Source organism: Zeus faber, assembly GCF_960531495.2.
Source record: "Zeus faber genome assembly, chromosome: 17".
Classification (NCBI taxonomy): Eukaryota; Metazoa; Chordata; class Actinopteri; order Zeiformes; family Zeidae; genus Zeus; species Zeus faber.
Genome location: NC_137204.1, coordinates 28,082,399 through 28,100,182, shown reverse-complemented (window position 1 = coordinate 28,100,182; position 17,784 = coordinate 28,082,399). Strand labels below are relative to the sequence as shown.

The window sequence follows — 17,784 nt, the reverse complement described above, 5'->3', positions numbered from 1 at the left end:
ACATACAGTATATAGTCTGGTATACTGTATATAACCTGCGACCTTGCGTCCAGCGTCCCTTATGTCACCGTACGATTTTACCACCATGTGTAGCGCCCGGCTCTTCGGTTATCGTAGATGTAGAGTTTGAGGCTTCTCTGAACTTGTGGATCTTCATGGTTGTTTCTCAGATGTTTCTCTTGTGGAAGCAGCGGTAACGAAATCAGTCCATCAATCGAAATAGCATCAAACATTGAGGTGATGAAGATATTGTCACATTTGATCTTGTCAATATCACCCCGCCCAACGATAAGTTATTAATAAGGCTGAACACATAAAGACATTATACTTCATCCATATAGTTTAATGGTATGATGCGTATACTGTATGTGGTCTGTGTATGTATGTTCAAGTTCAAGAGATGTGTATATGTATGTATATAATGTATATGTATTTATGTATATACAGTATGTATATATATGTGAATTTGTGTATATATATGTGTGTATATATATGTATATGTATGTATATATATGTGTGTGTGTGTGTGTGTGTATTTATGTGTGTGTGTATATATGTATGGGTGTGTGTGTATGTGTGTGTGTGTGTGTGTGTGTGTGTGTGTGTGTGTATATATATATATATATATATCTGTCTAGAGGTACTTGTAGAAACCCCGTGCTCTCTCTGTATTATTGGTGATCCATGTTCTCTACTGAGGTGCTGCTGTGTTTTGTCTCCAGACGTCCCGCCGCGGCGCCCCCGGGTGGCGGGCATGGGCGGCGCAGCGGCGCTGGGCATCCAGCCTGCCCCTCAACACCGTCGTGCTGTTCGTCCCCCAGCAGGAGGCCTGGGTGGTGGAGCGCATGGGCCGCTTCAACCGCATCCTGGAGCCGGTGGGTGGTGGGGGTGGTGCAGTCATATTTAACATGGACTCGTTGATGATGTGCCCTCTCATTCAGCGTGCTCTGGTTTTTCCGTCTGTACTTACAACAGGGATTGAACTTCCTCATCCCCGTCCTGGACCGAATCCGTTACGTTCAGAGTCTGAAGGAGATGGTGATCGACGTCCCGGAGCAGTCTGCGGTGTCGCTGGGTGACTCCCTCTGCTTATCACACCCTCAACAAGGAGACAGCTTCCATTCTAATAGTTTGCTTATTTGCACTCGCTCACAAATACGATGTCGCTGCGATGAATAATAATAATAATGATGATGATGGTAATAATAATTATAATTATAATAATAATTATAATAATAATTATAATAATACAGAGGACAATGTGTATTCATAGTTTGTGCTAGTTCCTGTAAACTTTCAACCTTTTTATCAGTTGGTATCCAAGTGAAAGTGCTGTTTTTGGGATGGAGTCCACCCATTATAGTCGTTAGAGATGATGTTTTTTTTTCCCAGAATGTCGTTCCATTTTCAAACCCGGATCAAATCTTTTCCTCTTTTCAATTTTTTTTCTCGTCATCATTCATCGCTTTTGAGGCGGTTTTTCTTTTGATTTCGCTCGTTTCTCAGTAGCTAGGCTAGCTGATCCCCTCTGGGGCCATGCGTCGCGCTAACACGCTTAGCCTTGCGTCGCTGCCGCCTCGAATCTCTCGTCGTTCCGTTTTGCTTTCAGGCGCGAGGTTCATGGTTTTTTTGGGGTTTTTTTTGTCACGACGGAGAGTCTACTTTAAATAAACGGAGACGTGAACGACGTCCGTCGTCGTTTTGCTCTTTTGCAGATAACGTGACGCTACAAATAGACGGAGTGCTGTACCTGAGGATTCTGGACCCCTTCAAAGTAAGCGGGCAGCCATTCCGTCCCGTCGACGGTGCAGCGCGAAACGTATTGGGGTGGGGGTCAAGTACTGAGTGTGTTTCTTCCTCCCAGGCCAGCTACGGCGTGGAGGAGCCGGAGTACGCTGTCACGCAGCTCGCCCAGACCACCATGAGGTCGGAGCTGGGGAAGCTGACGCTGGACAAGGTGTTCAGGGTACGAGGCGACGCCCGAGCTTTTTTAAAAAATTACCAAAAAGATGTTTAGAGTGCTGGAGCAGATAGAAAAAACAAGGTAGAATACAACTGAGCAGCCATCGTATGGTGTCACCTGCCGCTGTAATATAACATGTGTGTAGACATAGAGTGATTCTCAAAGTGGGCTCCATGGCACGAAGCCAGGAAATATTTTGGAAATTAAAAAAAGAGACTTTTTTTTAATAAATTTATATTGTTGGTGTCCTTTGAAGGGTTACACCATTAAAATGTAAGAAATATAAGGTTTTCATGCAATAGCTACGTGTAGATGTATAATGATCTCCTCTTAGATCAGTGTGTGTGTGTGTGTGTGTGTGTGTGTGTGTGTGTGTGTGTGTGTGTGTGTGTGTGTGTGTGTGTGTGTGTGTGTGTGTGTGTGTGTGTGTGTGTGTGTGTGTGTGTGTGTGTGTGTGTGTGTGCACACGCGCGCACGGCATACATACATACATACAGTACATAGTCTGGTATATATAACCTGCGACCTTGTCTCACGAGTCTCGCTTTTGGGCTTTTTTTGTTTGTTTGTTTCTTCTTCCTTCCCAGGAACGCGAGTCCCTGAACTCCAACATCGTCCAGTCCATCAACCAGGCTGCAGACGAGTGGGGGATCCGCTGCCTGCGCTACGAGATCAAGGACATCCACGTCCCACCGCGCGTCAAGGAGTCCATGCAGACGCAGGTCACCTTGGAAAAAAACCAATCATGTATTTTATTGTATTTTATACAATTTTGAGGTTATGGAGGATATGGTTGGAATTATATATATATATATATATATATATATATATATATACAAACACACACACACACACACACACACACACACACACACAATTATTTATGTCACTAATTTTTTGATTTATTAATTATTATTATAATAATAATTTTTAGGGGCTGGTTCCCTAATGTTATTGCTGGTATTTATTTTTATTTTTTTAATCTTCTTGGTGCTGAAAGGTGAAAAGCTTAAAGCTGAAAGTAAAGAAGAGACACGGCGATCGCAGAACTGAACCGGTGTGGTCTGGTGTTCGGACGGCTGCTAGCTGAGTTGTGTCACGTTTTGGGTTCATCTTTTATTGTTTACAGACCGTCTGAAACAACAGAGTGACAACAGTGATTTTTTATTTATTTATCTTTTAACAGGCAGAACGGCCAATAATACAGGAGAAATGTCTGTTTTAAGTTAAGGTTATTTACTTTCATTTTTCCTCACATTTCCTTTTTCTTTTTTCCTCACATCTGGGCGGCGGCGTCACAGGAGGGCGTGGCCGTCTCTGCCGCAGCGCAGGAGCAGGGTGCTCGTCAGTCGGCAACACAGTCACCTAGTTTCGCCGATATTTAGGATGGTGTCGCACCTTGTTGAGTTGTTATTATTTAGAAGTAAAGAGCATTTACCCCAAAAACGGATTAGTCCTGTGAAAGCCACCGAGTGTGATATTACAACATGTCTTCAAAGTGTCTTTGAAACGCTGCCTTTACATTCTCAATCCGTCCTCTTGTTTGGATTCACTGTCTTATTGGGTGGATGAGGTGTTGATGGATCCATGAATTTGCTCGTGTTTGGCTCCGTTTTGGCCGACTCCCCATATCTTGTTTGGGCTTTGCGGCGTTGAAGGGAACGGCCTGGGTTTTGCTTCGTTCAAGTAGGAAACGAAGTAAAACAAATAGGTCTTCGTCTGAAGTAAAATCCCGGATTCCTTCTAAAATGAGGAGAGGCTCCGCAGCGGAAAGGAATGGAAGGGAATGTAAATGGACATTAAAACCTGGTGCTCTGGCCCGGTGCTCCGCCTGGTGCTCCGCTCCGCTGTGTAATAAACCAATGATACAGAGATTAATTTGCTGAACATTTCATGGAATGATGTCATTTAGATGCTGCTTCTGTCCAAAGCGTCTTCGAAAAAGTCGATCTGGGGTCAGTAGTCAAAGTGACATCACAGTCTGAACGGGGCGGGGCCCAGTAACACGGCCGTCCCCCTGCAGGTGGAGGCGGAGCGCAGGAAGCGAGCCACCGTGCTGGAGTCGGAGGGAAGGAGGGAGGCCGCCATCAACGTGGCGGAGGGCCAGAAGCAGGCCCAGATCCTGGCGTCCCAGGGCCTGAAAGCAGAGCAGATCAACATAGCGGACGGTGTGTAAAAAGGGGCAATAATTCATGTGAAATTTCACATTAATTATTAGTAATCATCTCGATACGGAGCTTGTAGGCCCCGCCGGGCCCCGGCTTCTAACTGGCCGCTCTGTTTCCTTCAGGTGAAGCTCAGGCCATCTTCGCCAGAGCAGAAGCCAAAGCCAAAGCAATCCAGCTGCTGTCAGACGCCCTGACGGAAGAGGTGAGAGGGACGCTGTAGTTACTGTCGTGACTCTGGAGTGACTCTAGTGACTCTGCCGTGACTCTGTCGTGACGTTGTAGTGACACTAGTGACACTGCCGTGACTCTGTACTAACACTGCTGTGACTCTGCCATGACACAGTGACACAGTCTGTCGTGACACATTGACACAGTCTGCCGTGACTCTGTAACTGTATTAATACTAGATGTGATGCAGAGTGGGCTCACAGACTACTTGTGGTCGTCAACATTATTATTGTGATCATAATTTATCATATTATCATTATGATGATGATTTCTTCAAATACGATTATTGGATGTTTTCCAGAACGGTAACGCCGCCGCCTCCCTCAGCGTGGCTGAGCAGTACGTCTCGGCGTTCTCCAACCTCGCCAAAGAGTCCAACACCGTCCTGCTGCCGTCCAACAGCGGCGACGTCACCGGGATGGTCACTCAGGTTCCCACGCCCTAAAAAACATCCTATGGCTCCAGCTTTCATTAAGTGTTGAACACATGAGATGACATCAAAACGTCCACAGAGTATCCATTTTGGAGCTTTGTAATTATTATTATTTCAACCCAGCTCTTTATTTTAACTCAAAATTGCAGTTGAAATGAATAAATGAAACACCAATACATCACTCTCATCACTTTTTCTTTCTCGTTATTTTTTTTTTATACTTTTACTTATCTTTTTTTTTTTTTTTTTTAGGCGATGACCATTTACAGCTCTCTGGCCAAGCAGAGCCCGAGCGGGAGCAAAGTAGCGACCTCAGAAACCGAGGAGAAGGAGGAGGAGGAGGAGGAGGAGGAGAAGAGCGACGAGGCTCCGCCCCCTTCAGGATCCGCCCGGTAACACAGGCACATGAAGAGAACTGAAAGTCAGAAGAACTTTGGATTCACCTCCTCGCTTTGCGACGCTGAAAGACTTCCCTGTGTGAGGGAAGCCGACCTCCGACGGCGGGAAAACGGAGGGAAATACGGGACTTCAGCGTATTTTTGGCTTTTTCTTTTTTCTTTTTTTTGTTTCTTTGTTTGTTTTTTCGAGCCTTAGAGTTCTGGGAAATATTTGTAGTTGTTGTTGATTAGATTTGGGCGGCACCCACCAGCTGAATGTCGAGTTCAATCCTTGGTTTTTATGTCGCTTTCAGCAGCCGGGCAACCTGTCAATGTGGCTCATAGACGAGAAAAGGTTGTTTATTTCCCGAAATGCTTTAGTTTTAAAGTTCAGTAAATCAGCGTAGTCATTATTATCATGAGTAATAATATCAAACTTTGAAGCTTGTTTTCCCGATATGATAATTATTGACAAAAGATGGATTATGGCCGTCACGAAAAAAAAAGCACCGTTGTAATTCGATGTGTTTTAATTTACTTTAAGTTTAATGTGATCATTATTTGTATTTGTTTTCTTTGATTCACACATTCATAGGTAATTAATGTGAATATTCCAATGTTGTTTTTTTGGAGCAACTTTAAAAACCTGGATTTTTTTTTTATATATACACACAATATGTTTTGTGAGTTGCAGGGATGTCTATTTCTCACCCCAAAATGATGTTAAGATTTATTTTGTGTTTTGTGCACAGTAAGTAGAAATAATAAGTATCTCACAATAGGACTGAACCATTGGGAAAATACCTATTTCTGATATTTTTTACTTATTTTATTTTTTTTCAAGCCAAAGCCCCAATGTACTATAATACAATATATGAATGTCATATTGGGGCGTCGTGAATCCATCGTTTAAAAGAAAAAGACTGTGAGATAGACTAACGTCACGTATTATATAGCATTACAACAAGATTTTTGGATTAGGTGTTTGTGGAAGCGAACGGACCGTCAGGCTTTTATGTTTGGAGGATCTCGCCTCAGTCACTCAAAGACTTCGGAAAGTGTGACGAACAAATCAAAAATATAACGAAAAAAATGTATATAGAAATGACCTAAAAAATAAACTGGAAAGATTTGGTCATGTACCATAACTAATGAATATAGGAACCTGCAGCTGGAAAACCACCAACCCAGATGACAGGAGAGTTGGTTCACGAAATGTAATTTAACCAGTTCAGCTTCATTTTGATCTGCTTACAACACAGTCAATTAATTATATTATATAATTATAGAACCCAGAATCACGATTGTGGCGCCTCCCCTTGCGGCTGCCTGCGTGAGCACCTTGTGTCGATTACGCACATTTTGGTATGTTTTAGTATTTTTACAGCTTATAGAGCTTATTGTGCGTAATCACCAGGTGTCATGACATTTCACTGCATATGTATGACCGTATGTATATGTATGTGACAAATAATCCCTTGAACTTGAACCTGAGGAAATGAATATAATTTATGTTCCAAGCTCGTCGGGCGGGTCGCTCCGGATCACTCTCTTCCTTTGGGGGGCGCGATTTAACTTCAACCTGCCGACACAGGTGTGCAGACAGGGAGAGGCCTCCAGGGGTGGAAATGAAACTGAGCGCAACGGAGACAAGTGATGGATCAGTTGCTTTGTCAAAGTTGATGGTTTACAGATTACAGACAGACTCACGTGCATTGCACAACAGCACAACCTGCTGGAATCAACGTCACGTTGATAGAAGCCACAGCAGCTTTGCACTGGTTGCAGCTTCTTGCAAGTAATAAAATAAATAAAAAAGATTGTTTTTCTCTATAGCTTTATTTTACACATATAGATATATGTGTGTGTGTGTATGTATATATATATATATATATATATATATATATATATATATATCTTTATATAAATGTGTGTGTGTGATCAAAAATCTTAACAAAACATTTTATTCACATTATTATTTTTTTTACCTTTTTTTTTAATTTCTACTTGTGCGCATGTGTGACAAGGCGACGGAGTCGGTGTTACACTCATAAAGAGTCCGTCCGCGAAGTTTCCGCCGCCACCCCCACACGTGTGTTCCGGTTCACAGCTTTGAGTAATAACGAAAACAACCAAATTAAAATTAAAACACGGATTACGAACGATTGACGCTCTGTTAAGACGTTTATTTTCAGTGCTTTACTTGCGAAATTAACCCCTTCGTGAGAAGAACAATGAATCCACCTCCGTCGGTCGACCGCCCTCGACCTTTTGTGCACTAGTGCGCATGTGCCTTAAAAAAAAAGAAAAAAAAAAAGGCGGATTGGGTGTTACACTGATAGGAGTCCGTGCAAAACAAAGCTTCCGCCGCGTCGCTCCCCGCCTGTTCCGGTCGTCCTTGCTTCCGGGGCCCGTCTCAGCGCGTTGTGCCGGCGGCGTCCCGATGCAGGTGAGCGGGGTCCGGCGTCGCTGCGGCTCCACCTGAAGGCTCCGGTCCGGGAAACGTTAGTCCCGCCCCACGGCGCGTCCCTCCCCCCCGCGACCGAGAGAGGACGAGAAGGACCGAGACAAGGTCAGTAGCGTCCGTCTGCCTCCACGCCGGGTTGTGGCGTCATTCAGGGCGAAACACTGACGTCAGGCTTTATCTCCATTGCTCTGTTATTGAACTGGATCTAAAGGCAGAGACGTGGGGGGGGTTTGTTATCAATCATATTAATACAGAAACTATTTTCCAGTTGCCTGTCTGTCTGTCTGTCAGTCATTTCATGTCTGTCTGTCAGTCATTTCATGTCTGTCTGTCTTTCAGTCATTTTGTCTGTCTGTCTGGCTGTCTGTCAGTCATTTCATGTCTGTCTGTCTTTCAGTCATTTTGTCTGTCAGTCATTTCAGTAATTTTGTCTGTCTGGCTGTTTGTCTGTCATTTCATGTCTGTCTGTGTCATTTCATGTCTGTCTGTGTCATTTCATGTCTGTCTGTCTATCTGGCTGTCTGTCTGTCTGTCAGTCATTTCATGTCTGTCTGTCAGTCATTTCATGTCTGTCTGTCTTTCAGTCATTTTGTCTGTCTGTCTGGCTGTCTGTCAGTCATTTCATGTCTGTCTGTCTTTCAGTCATTTTGTCTGTCAGTCATTTCAGTAATTTTGTCTGTCTGGCTGTTTGTCTGTCATTTCATGTCTGTCTGTGTCATTTCATGTCTGTCTGTGTCATTTCATGTCTGTCTGTCTATCTGGCTGTCTGTCTGTCTGTCAGTCATTTCATGTCTGTCTGTCAGTCATTTCATGTCTGTCTGTCTTTCAGTCATTTTGTCTGTCTGTCTGGCTGTCTGTCAGTCATTTCATGTCTGTCTGTCTTTCAGTCATTTTGTCTGTCAGTCATTTCAGTAATTTTGTCTGTCTGGCTGTTTGTCTGTCATTTCATGTCTGTCTGTGTCATTTCATGTCTGTCTGTGTCATTTCATGTCTGTCTGTCTATCTGGCTGTCTGTCTGTCTGTCAGTCATTGTCTGTCTGTCTGTCTGTCATTTTATGTCTCTCTGCCATGTTGTCTGGCTGTCTGTCAATAATTTTATCTGTCTGTCTGCCATGTTGTCTGTTTGGCTGTCTGTCTGTCATTTTATCTGTCTGTCTGCCGTGTTGTCTGGCTGTCTGTCTGTCATTTTGTCTGTCTATCTGTCATTCTGATTGTCTGGCAGTAATTTTATCTGTCATTCTGTCTGTCTGTCTGTCTTGTTTTTTTGGGGTTAAAAATTATAGAAATTCCTCTGCATCAGGTTCCAACATTCCTGATAAAATCCCAAACAGTTCATACATCATGTCATCGTTGATAAACTGCCGTGTGTGTGTGTGTGTGTGTGTGTGTGTGTGTGTGTGTGTGTGACCTAAATAAACAGAGGGGATCCCTCTCTCCGTGTCTCCAGGATGCAGCGGTTGCCCGTCCTGGGCGTCCTCCTCTGGGTGTGTGGGCTCTTCTATGTGGGCCTCCACCTGTTTGTGGGCGGCTTCCTGCTGGTGCGTCTGGAGGTGAACCGGACCAGCGCCTGCCAGGACGCGCTGCAGCCCGACCTCGGGGCCCGGCTCGGGGGCCCGCTGGCCCCGCCAGACTTCTGCCGCCCCAAGCCCCGCTTCCGCAGGGCCGTGCTGGTCGTCATCGACGCCCTGAAATTCGACTTTGCCCGCTTCGACCCGGCCAACGCCGCACCCCGCCCCCATGAGAACAAGCTGCCGGTGTTCGGGCAGATGGTGTCCTCCAGGCCGGCCCACAGCCGCCTGTTCCCTTTCCGGGCCGACCCGCCCACCACCACCATGCAGAGGATCAAGGGCTTCACCACGGGGTCCCTGCCCACCTTCATCGACGTGGGGAACAACTTTGCCTCCAGCGCCATCTTGGAGGACAACATCATCCACCAGCTCGGACAGATAGGTAACGACAATAACAGAGAAACAAAGTTGGTTATGATTTCTATCGTCGGGGGGGTCGGCACGTCCTTTAAAAGTCTTTAAAATAGTCATGAAATGGTCTTAAATTAGATTATGAGATCCTTGAAGTCATCAAAAGTGACTTTATTGCATTTTAGTGGTCAATAAACTTTTGTAGATTTGAATTCACGGTCTCTTAAAAGTCTTCAAAGTCAGTAACTAGTTACTGACTTTGAAGACTTTTAAGAGACTCAGCTAGTCTTTAACTTTATGAGGTCTCCACATTTCATGACTCTCGAATTTGAATTTAGGACTTAGAGGTCTGAGGTCTTAAATTTGAGGGCTGATGTCATGGAATGGTCTTGAATTTCAATTTGAGGTTTTAAAAGTTGCTAAGTCGTCTTAAATGTACAAACTTTATTAGAATTTAAGTCATTGAATGACTCATGTGGTCTCAAGTCATTAAGTATTCTTCAATTTGAATGGAGTCAACAGGATGCAGCCTGTTAAATATAAACAGCTACAGCCAAACATCCCATCGAATAAGTCACAACAGTTAAAAAAAAAATATATATATATATATATATTATTTTTAAATGTAAAAGTGCATTTATAATATTTTGTTGCTCCTGGCAGGCAAGCGGATGGTGTTCATGGGAGACGACACGTGGGAGAGTCTTTTCCCGAAAAAGTTCCACCGCTCCCTGCCCTTCCCTTCCTTCAACGTCAAGGACCTGCACACGGTGGACAACGGCATCCTGCAGAACCTCTACTCCACCCGTACGGATAAAGCCCAGCTCCGCCTACCTGGGGTGGCGGGCGGTGCTTCGGTGATAGGTTGAGAAAAAAGGGCAGGCGGGCCGCTGCGGCATTCTCTGCTCGGCCGATGTTTCCAGGTTTTGGTGCTTTTTAGATGAAGAGTCCTTCCTGAGTCTTTTCTCGAGGGTCTCTCCCCCGAAACAAAAAACACTCGTAAAAGCTGCAGAAGTGCAGTTTTTGATTTGCGTGCCCCCCCCGACGACACGGCCGCCCAGCGCGTGTTTGCTTTGTTGACGTGGCCGTATGGGAACTGCACGATGGGACCATGAATCACAACGCAGCCGTTGAGATGACGGACACTTTGATCTGAGTGTCGTCCTACTACAAAGTGTTGAAAAAAAACCTAGAAAAAAAAATTAATAATAATAAATCTTTAAACCAATATTTTTATGCGATGCTCTTCGTCATACGATTGTAGACAATTACAAAAAAACAAAAATCAACATGATAATTTATTGTCTTTTAATGGCATATTATCATGGAATTATTAACAGTTAACTATTGATTTTTAATGTTTCTCAGTCTAAGCTGAATTAAATAACCTGAAATTTCCCACAACATGTGATCTGACGTCTCAGAGTCGATTTGCAAAGCTGGAGTTTACAGTCTGGTATCGTGTTTGAAGTTGGCATGCAGTTTGTTTCTTTTTGAATTCATAATCCGATGTCGCGAGAGGGATCTTGTGTCGTTTTGTGGTAATGCCTCCCTCCCCGGACTAACCCCCCGTCTCCCCCCGTCTCCCGTGTTGTCCCAGTGGTGGGTGAGGACTGGGACGTCCTGGTGGCCCACTTCCTGGGGGTGGACCACTGCGGGCACCGGTTCGGCCCGGACCACCCGGCCATGGCCGACAAGCTCACCCAGATGGACGGAGTCATCAGGTCAGACGAAAAAAAACACGAAAAGGGCTGATTTCAGACCCTTTGAGGCTCCGTTGAACTGTCTGAGGCCGTGTCTGAAGCGGGACGAGACCGACCGACTGGATATGACGTTCCTTGAAGGTTGTTTTGCCGCACGTCTCCTGCAGGTCGGTGATAGAGCGGCTCCAGGACGACACCCTGCTGGTGGTGCTGGGGGACCACGGCATGACCGACTCCGGGGACCACGGAGGGGAGAGTCTGAAGGAGACGGACGCCGCTCTCTTCCTCTACAGCCCGTCGCCCCTGTTCCCTGGACCGCCCTCCGAGGTCGGTGGTCAGACCTTTATGAAGAGGATTACCGTTTATTCAAAGATGAATAAACAGTGTTGATAAATCATTTACATCATTTCCACCAATTTGAAAAATATATATATTATGAAAATATACTTATATTTTAATTGTTATTTATTATTATTATTATTATTATTGTTATTATTACCATCGGGTGGTCCGTCCCCTACTGTTATTGTTGAATTGTTTTCCTCAGAATTTTTCGGGCTATAACTATCTGGAACAGAACAACGGCAGAAGCTACGAACACGGTTGACTCGTTAAAACCGGAGCGTCGCAAACATGTTGTGGTTCAAGTTTCATCCAAATGGATCCACATGCCGAGCAGGAAATAGTGGAAAAACCGGCTAAATCTGACCCATCGTAGCTGGAAGGCCCCGCGTCGCCGACACGCCGACGTTCGAAAACGAGATGAGCGAGATGAGATTTAGAGTGAGACGCTTTATGAGGTCATCATACTATAAATGTGCAGGTTGTGGTTCAGAAAATTCCATTGGCACGTGTCCAGTGTGCGGTGTAGACTCCATCGCTCTGTAGCGGTTATTATTTTATTTCTTTGGTCCTCCTTATTTTGCCGAATTCATGAAAAAACATGAATCCGAAGAATCTTGTGACCACGTCAAGTCGAGGCCGCCCACGAATGAGTGATCCGTTCATGATCCGGGAAGAACCTGTAGAGTCGTGATAAGTCACAGTAGTTTTTTTTTTTTTTGTATTTCATGGAAACATAACCTATGGAAAACTTAATCCAAGGAAAGAAGTCGGCACTAAAATTACGTAAGTTTGATCACCTTCGTAAACCTCCGTAACCATGTCACTTCAAACATGTGACACCAGCAGCCAGTCGTACAGTAGGAGCGCAGGTGCCTCCTCCGCTCTCTCCAGTGCGCAGCGGGGATGCGGACCCCCCCCGGGAGCTGACACGGCGGGTCTTCCTAAAACGCCAATTTGAACTGGAAGTCGCACTCTTCCCAACCCGGACCGGGCCGGGCTCCCGTCCCCGCAAAAGGAGAGCGATTAAAGAAAGAATCCTCATTAGGAGAGAGCCCCTCGGTTCGCTCCAAACGTCCCTGCATATAATCACAGAGCGCAGATTCAGGAACCTCTGATCCTCCGAAAACTAATACATATCTAACATAACTAAACTGGTACCCGTGTATTGCTGCCTGCAGCTATACTTTTTTTTAATTATCAATCTAGATATAGATATCTAGATATATCTCTATCTATCTACAGTATCTATCTATAGATGCAGTATATCTATCGAGAGAGAGAGAGATCTCTCCAGTGGCCATATTGTCTTCCTTGTTAAGTTATTTTCACATGTAACTCAATGTTTTAATGTGTATAGAGACTTAAGTTTTTTTTACTTTTTTATTACTTGCACTGTGCTGTCAACATTTGCCGCTGTAACAACCTTAATCGTTATATAATGGATGTTATCTCATCCGTCTTATCTGATATATAATGTAATTAAGTTTGACTTTTTTTTTATTTTTTTATCCATCAACATTATTCTGTGTGTCAAATTAGAAAATCGAAATAAATCAAGTGACACATCAGACTCACCATGCCTTTTTGATTTTATTTTAATTTCCTGCTGCCAGCCCTGTAATCTTTTAACATTTCCCTCCTGCTCCTGCAGGGAGAGCCGGCGGTGGTCCCCCAGACCGACCTGGTTCCCTCCCTGTCGCTGCTGCTGGGGTCTCCCATCCCCTACAGCAGCCTGGGCCAGGTGCTGCTGCCCCTGTTCCCCCCACACGGAGATGCATCCGCCGGGCTCAGCCAGAGGGAGGCGCTGTGGGTCAATGCCAAACAGGTAGTGTGTGTGTGTGTGTGTGTGTGTGTGTGTGTGTGTGTGTGTGTGTGTGTGTGTGTGTGTGTGTGTGTGTGTGTGTGTGTGTGTGTGTGTGTGTGTGTGTGTGTTCGATCAATTTTCAAGTTCAAGGGATTATTTGTCACTTACATATACATACGGTCATACATATGCAGTGAAATGTCATGACACCTGGTGATTACGCACAATAAGCTCTATAAGCTGTAAAAATACTAAAACATACCAAAATGTGCGTAATCGACACAAGGTGCTCACGCAGGCAGCCGCAAGGGGAGGCGCCACAATCGTGATTCTGGGTTCTATAATTATATAATATAATTAATTGACTGTGTTGTAAGCAGATCAAAATGAAGCTGAACTGGTTAAATTACATTTCGTGAACCAACTCTCCTGTCATCTGGGTTGGTGGTTTTCCAGCTGCAGGTTCCTATATTCATTAGTTATGGTACATGACCAAATCTTTCCAGTTTATTTTTAATGTGCTTTATATGGGTGTACACTGCAGCAGAGACCTGGGGCTGCTGGAGGATTTGCTTATCGATCCAGACACGTTTTAAATACAAAGAACAAACCCGCATCACAACTACACCGGGGGTTGGCGTGTCCAGTCGGATGAGCTGCTGTTTTCTTTTTTTTTTGCCAAGTTTTACAACACACCAATGAACTTCAACCCCCGTCTCCCACACACAGAGCGTTACACTAGTTATTTATGGCAGACTACTAAACAGATGTTTGATTTACGTTACTCTTTTATTTGTCCTTTGAAATGTGAAAGTCCTGTCTGTCCCCCCTGAAGGTGAACCGCTTCCTGGAGACTTACTCCGTGCTGGCGAGGGACATCCCTGCGCAACGTCTCTCCGAGCTGCGCCAACACTTCTCCCGCCTCTCCGCCGCCTACCTCGCCGCCGAGGGCTCCGGGGTGCCCTCCCCCGGCCTGGAGGCCTCGCTGCAGGCCTACCTCACCTCCGTCAGGGAGACCTGCCGGGCCACCTGGGCCCGCTTCAACCCGCTCAAGATGGCCGCCGGTTTAGCCGTCCTGGCGCTGGCCTGCCTGCTGTGCTTGGTGCTCTCGGAGCTGTCCGGCACGTTGGTCTCGGCGGGCGGCGTGTTAAGGCTCCCCCTGGTGGCGGCGCTGGTGGCGGGCGTCTTCGCGGTCGCCGGTCAGCTTTTCGCCCGAGGCCACGTGGAGGTGGCGTGGTGCCTGGCGCCCGCCGCCGTCGCCTCTGAACTGGCGTTCCTCTGGAGGGCGCGCCGGTACCGGGCCCGGGTGTCCGCCGCCGTGGTCGGAAACGGATCTGGATCCAAGGTCCCGAGGGCAACTGGTTGGACCGGCTGGTTGGTCTGGTTGGGCCCGCGGTGGCTCCTGGTCCCGCCGCTGCTGGTGGCATTCCTGCGCTGCGCCTCCCTGCTGTCGGACAGCTACGTGATCGCCGAGGGCCGCGCGGTCACCTTTCTGGTCCTCTCTCTGGGCCTCTACGTCCCCGTCCGCCTCAACTGGGACGGCCTGTTGCTGCCCGCCGCCCACGACCCCCAGAAGCCCGCCGGGCTGCCGCCCTCCTTGCTGCCGCCCTCGGCCGTGAGGAAGGAGGGCGCCACCCTGCTGGCCTGGCTGGGCGTCCTGGTGGGCAGCCTCTACCTCTCGCCATCCTTCCACGGCTGCCGTGAGGAGCAGGGCTCCTGCCGGCCCTCGGCCTTCCTCCAGCCACTGGCCCGCCTCCAGGACAGCCAACTCAGGAACCTGCACTACGTGGTGTCGCTGGCCTCGCTGGGCCTGTGGACCCACCTGCTGAGGCGCTGGCTCCGCAACTACGGCAACCTCAACTCGTCGGGCGGGGCCGTGTTCACGGCCCGCCGGCTGCTCCCCCTGCTGGTCGTCTGCCTGGGGCTGCACTGGGCCGTCAGCGCCACGCCCGAGGACGGCTTCAGGGACCTGACCGAGTTGATCGGCTTCGCCCGGCTGGTGCTGCCCCGTGCAGCCTTCGCCCTCCTGGGTCTGGGGGTGCTGCTGGTCTGGCTGGACCCAGTCACCGTGTTCGCAAAGACCCGGGAAACGGCGCCGGCGAGGGGTCCGTCCTCCATGCCGCCGCTCCCGCCGCGGTACCGAGCCAGCACGGGCATCAGCCCCCAGGCCGAGCTGCACCACCTCATCCCGCAGATCTACCAGCGCATGCGGCGCTCCCTGGAGGACGGAGGGGAAAGTGACGGGGCGTCGGAGGCGGACGGTCGGCCCGCCGTGGAGGCTTACGGGCTGGGGACGGTCTACTCCGCCCCCCTGGTGCTGTTCTGCGGCCTGCTGGGCGTAGGCCTGCTGCTGCTGCACCCGGAGGGCATGGCACTCGCCTTCTTGCTGCTGCTGCTGGAGATGGGGGCCCTGCTGCACATCCACGCCTCCACCACCACCCTGAGCGGCCTGCAGGGGGCGCACTCCGGTAAGACTTACACCACTCATCAAATACACTACAAATATCAATTCAGCCTGGGGTTCCTACAATTCATTAAAAATATATAATAATAAAAATAAATATATATATATTTATTTATTTATTTATTTATTTATCTATTTATTTATTTATTTATTTGAGATGTGGGAAAGAACCAAAAAAGTGCTCGTCTTCCTTAGCGTGAGCTTGATTGATTGAGCTTTGAGCTGATTTCTACCAGTAGATAGCGCTGCTGAGCCACACCCATCATCTGTAACAGACTGAATTACACGGAGGGCTTGGTGCAGAACACTGAACTAAAGAAATGATGACAGAGGTTCTGTCTCTACTCTATCTATATGTTTGTCTATAGACATATACATGTGTATATATATTATTTATTTTTATTTTTTATTTTTTTGAATAGATTTTATTCTCAGTTTGAAATTTCTATCTCGCTAAAAATCTCTAATTTACAGTATCTGATAAATAATTAAGGGTTAATAAATTAAGAAGTAAATTAAGGGATTAATAAAGTATCCTTATATTTGTCTTTTTTTAATCTCATATATCATATTATCTCTTGTATCAAATATTCTAATAGACATTATTCTCAGTTTGGTGTTTCCAATATATATTGTATATAATCAAAAAAAAATCTCATATTGACAATGTACAGCATCTGTAATATATAACATCTGTAGTATCTAGTATTAAATATCTCTAATGAACTGTATTATTTTTGTTTTTTCTAGCCTCCTTCTCATATATATATATATATATATATATATATATATATATATATATATATATATATATATATATATATATATATATACATATACATATACATATATATATATATATATATATATATATATATACATATACATATACATATATATATATATATATATATATATATATATATATATATATGTGTGTATATATATATATGTATATGTGTATGTATATATATATATATATATATATATATATATATATATAAAAAAATAATAAAAACATCTCTGATGAGCTGTATTCTCTGTTCCGTCCACCCCGCTCGCTCCGTCTCCTCCAGGTGGCTTTGAGGTGCCGTGGACCCCGGTGGTGCTGTGGGCTCTGGCCTCCACCCAGTTCTTCCACGCCACGGGCCACCTCCCCACCTTCCCCTCCCTGCAGTGGAGCGCCGCCTTCGTGGGCTTCCCCGGCGGGCACCAGGGCACCGTGCTGCCGGCCGCCATGGTGGCCCTCAACACCTTCTCCTCACACATCCTGTTTGCAGGTAAACACGAAGGTTATCGAAGGTGACGGAATAAAATAATTTATTATGTAGTTTATCATGTAATATATTATATAAGATATTAGAAGGCAGAATATTGATTTTGAAAGTCTTTCACTGCAGTTTCTATGTAGCGTCACAAGATGGCACCACCTGCTGGTGTTACCATCAGCATGGCGGCGGAGCGGTGTAAGGTGGAGAGGTTGTTGTCCGTGGTGACGTGGTCCGGTGTCACTATTCTATTATAATAACTGCCCACTGATTGCAGCCATTGACCAATCAGAAGGGAGTATTTCACAGGGCAGCGTGATTTAATCGGAACGAATTTTAAATGAATAATTATTTTTCTTTTTTTATTTTTATTCTTTTTCTCTTCGTTCTTATTTAAAAAAAATAATTGGTAGCTTTTTTTTTAACCTTGTATTGTTATTTATTGAATAAAAAAACAATTATATAAAACAAAATAAACAGGAAAACCATCGTTTATTTTTTTTTTTTTCTTTTTCTTTCATTGACTTGACGGGGAAACGAAACGATCTGATTCTTTTATTATTATTATTATTATTATTATTATTTTTTTTTTTATTTTTTTTACCTCTCTTCCAATCGCTTTCTAATCTTCCTTTCTCTCTTTGA

General features: G+C 45.6%; 2 protein-coding genes across 3 annotated transcripts in view; both read left to right on the top strand.

Annotated features, from left to right (window-relative positions):
* Positions 1–6,965, top strand: part of LOC307243235 (stomatin-like protein 2, mitochondrial) — an 8,060-nt gene extending 1,095 nt beyond the window's left edge. Inside the window, exons 2-10 of the mRNA XM_080017926.1 lie at positions 723–875; positions 976–1,075; positions 1,716–1,774; positions 1,865–1,966; positions 2,551–2,685; positions 3,987–4,131; positions 4,254–4,333; positions 4,661–4,789; positions 5,045–6,965. Of these exons, the coding sequence (XP_079874052.1) occupies positions 723–875; positions 976–1,075; positions 1,716–1,774; positions 1,865–1,966; positions 2,551–2,685; positions 3,987–4,131; positions 4,254–4,333; positions 4,661–4,789; positions 5,045–5,188 (1,047 nt within the window). The 3' untranslated portion in view covers positions 5,189–6,965. The remainder of the gene's footprint in view (positions 1–722; positions 876–975; positions 1,076–1,715; positions 1,775–1,864; positions 1,967–2,550; positions 2,686–3,986; positions 4,132–4,253; positions 4,334–4,660; positions 4,790–5,044) is intronic.
* A 627-nt stretch (positions 6,966–7,592) lies between these two features.
* Positions 7,593–17,784, top strand: part of pigo (phosphatidylinositol glycan anchor biosynthesis, class O) — a 30,958-nt gene continuing 20,766 nt past the window's right edge. For both annotated transcript variants that reach the window (XM_080017923.1, XM_080017924.1), the window contains exons 1-8: positions 7,593–7,741; positions 9,084–9,586; positions 10,219–10,362; positions 11,156–11,279; positions 11,426–11,585; positions 13,255–13,428; positions 14,243–15,875; positions 16,948–17,151. In XM_080017923.1, coding sequence (XP_079874049.1) covers positions 9,085–9,586; positions 10,219–10,362; positions 11,156–11,279; positions 11,426–11,585; positions 13,255–13,428; positions 14,243–15,875; positions 16,948–17,151 — 2,941 coding nt within the window. In that variant the 5' untranslated portion in view covers positions 7,593–7,741; position 9,084. The remainder of the gene's footprint in view (positions 7,742–9,083; positions 9,587–10,218; positions 10,363–11,155; positions 11,280–11,425; positions 11,586–13,254; positions 13,429–14,242; positions 15,876–16,947; positions 17,152–17,784) is intronic.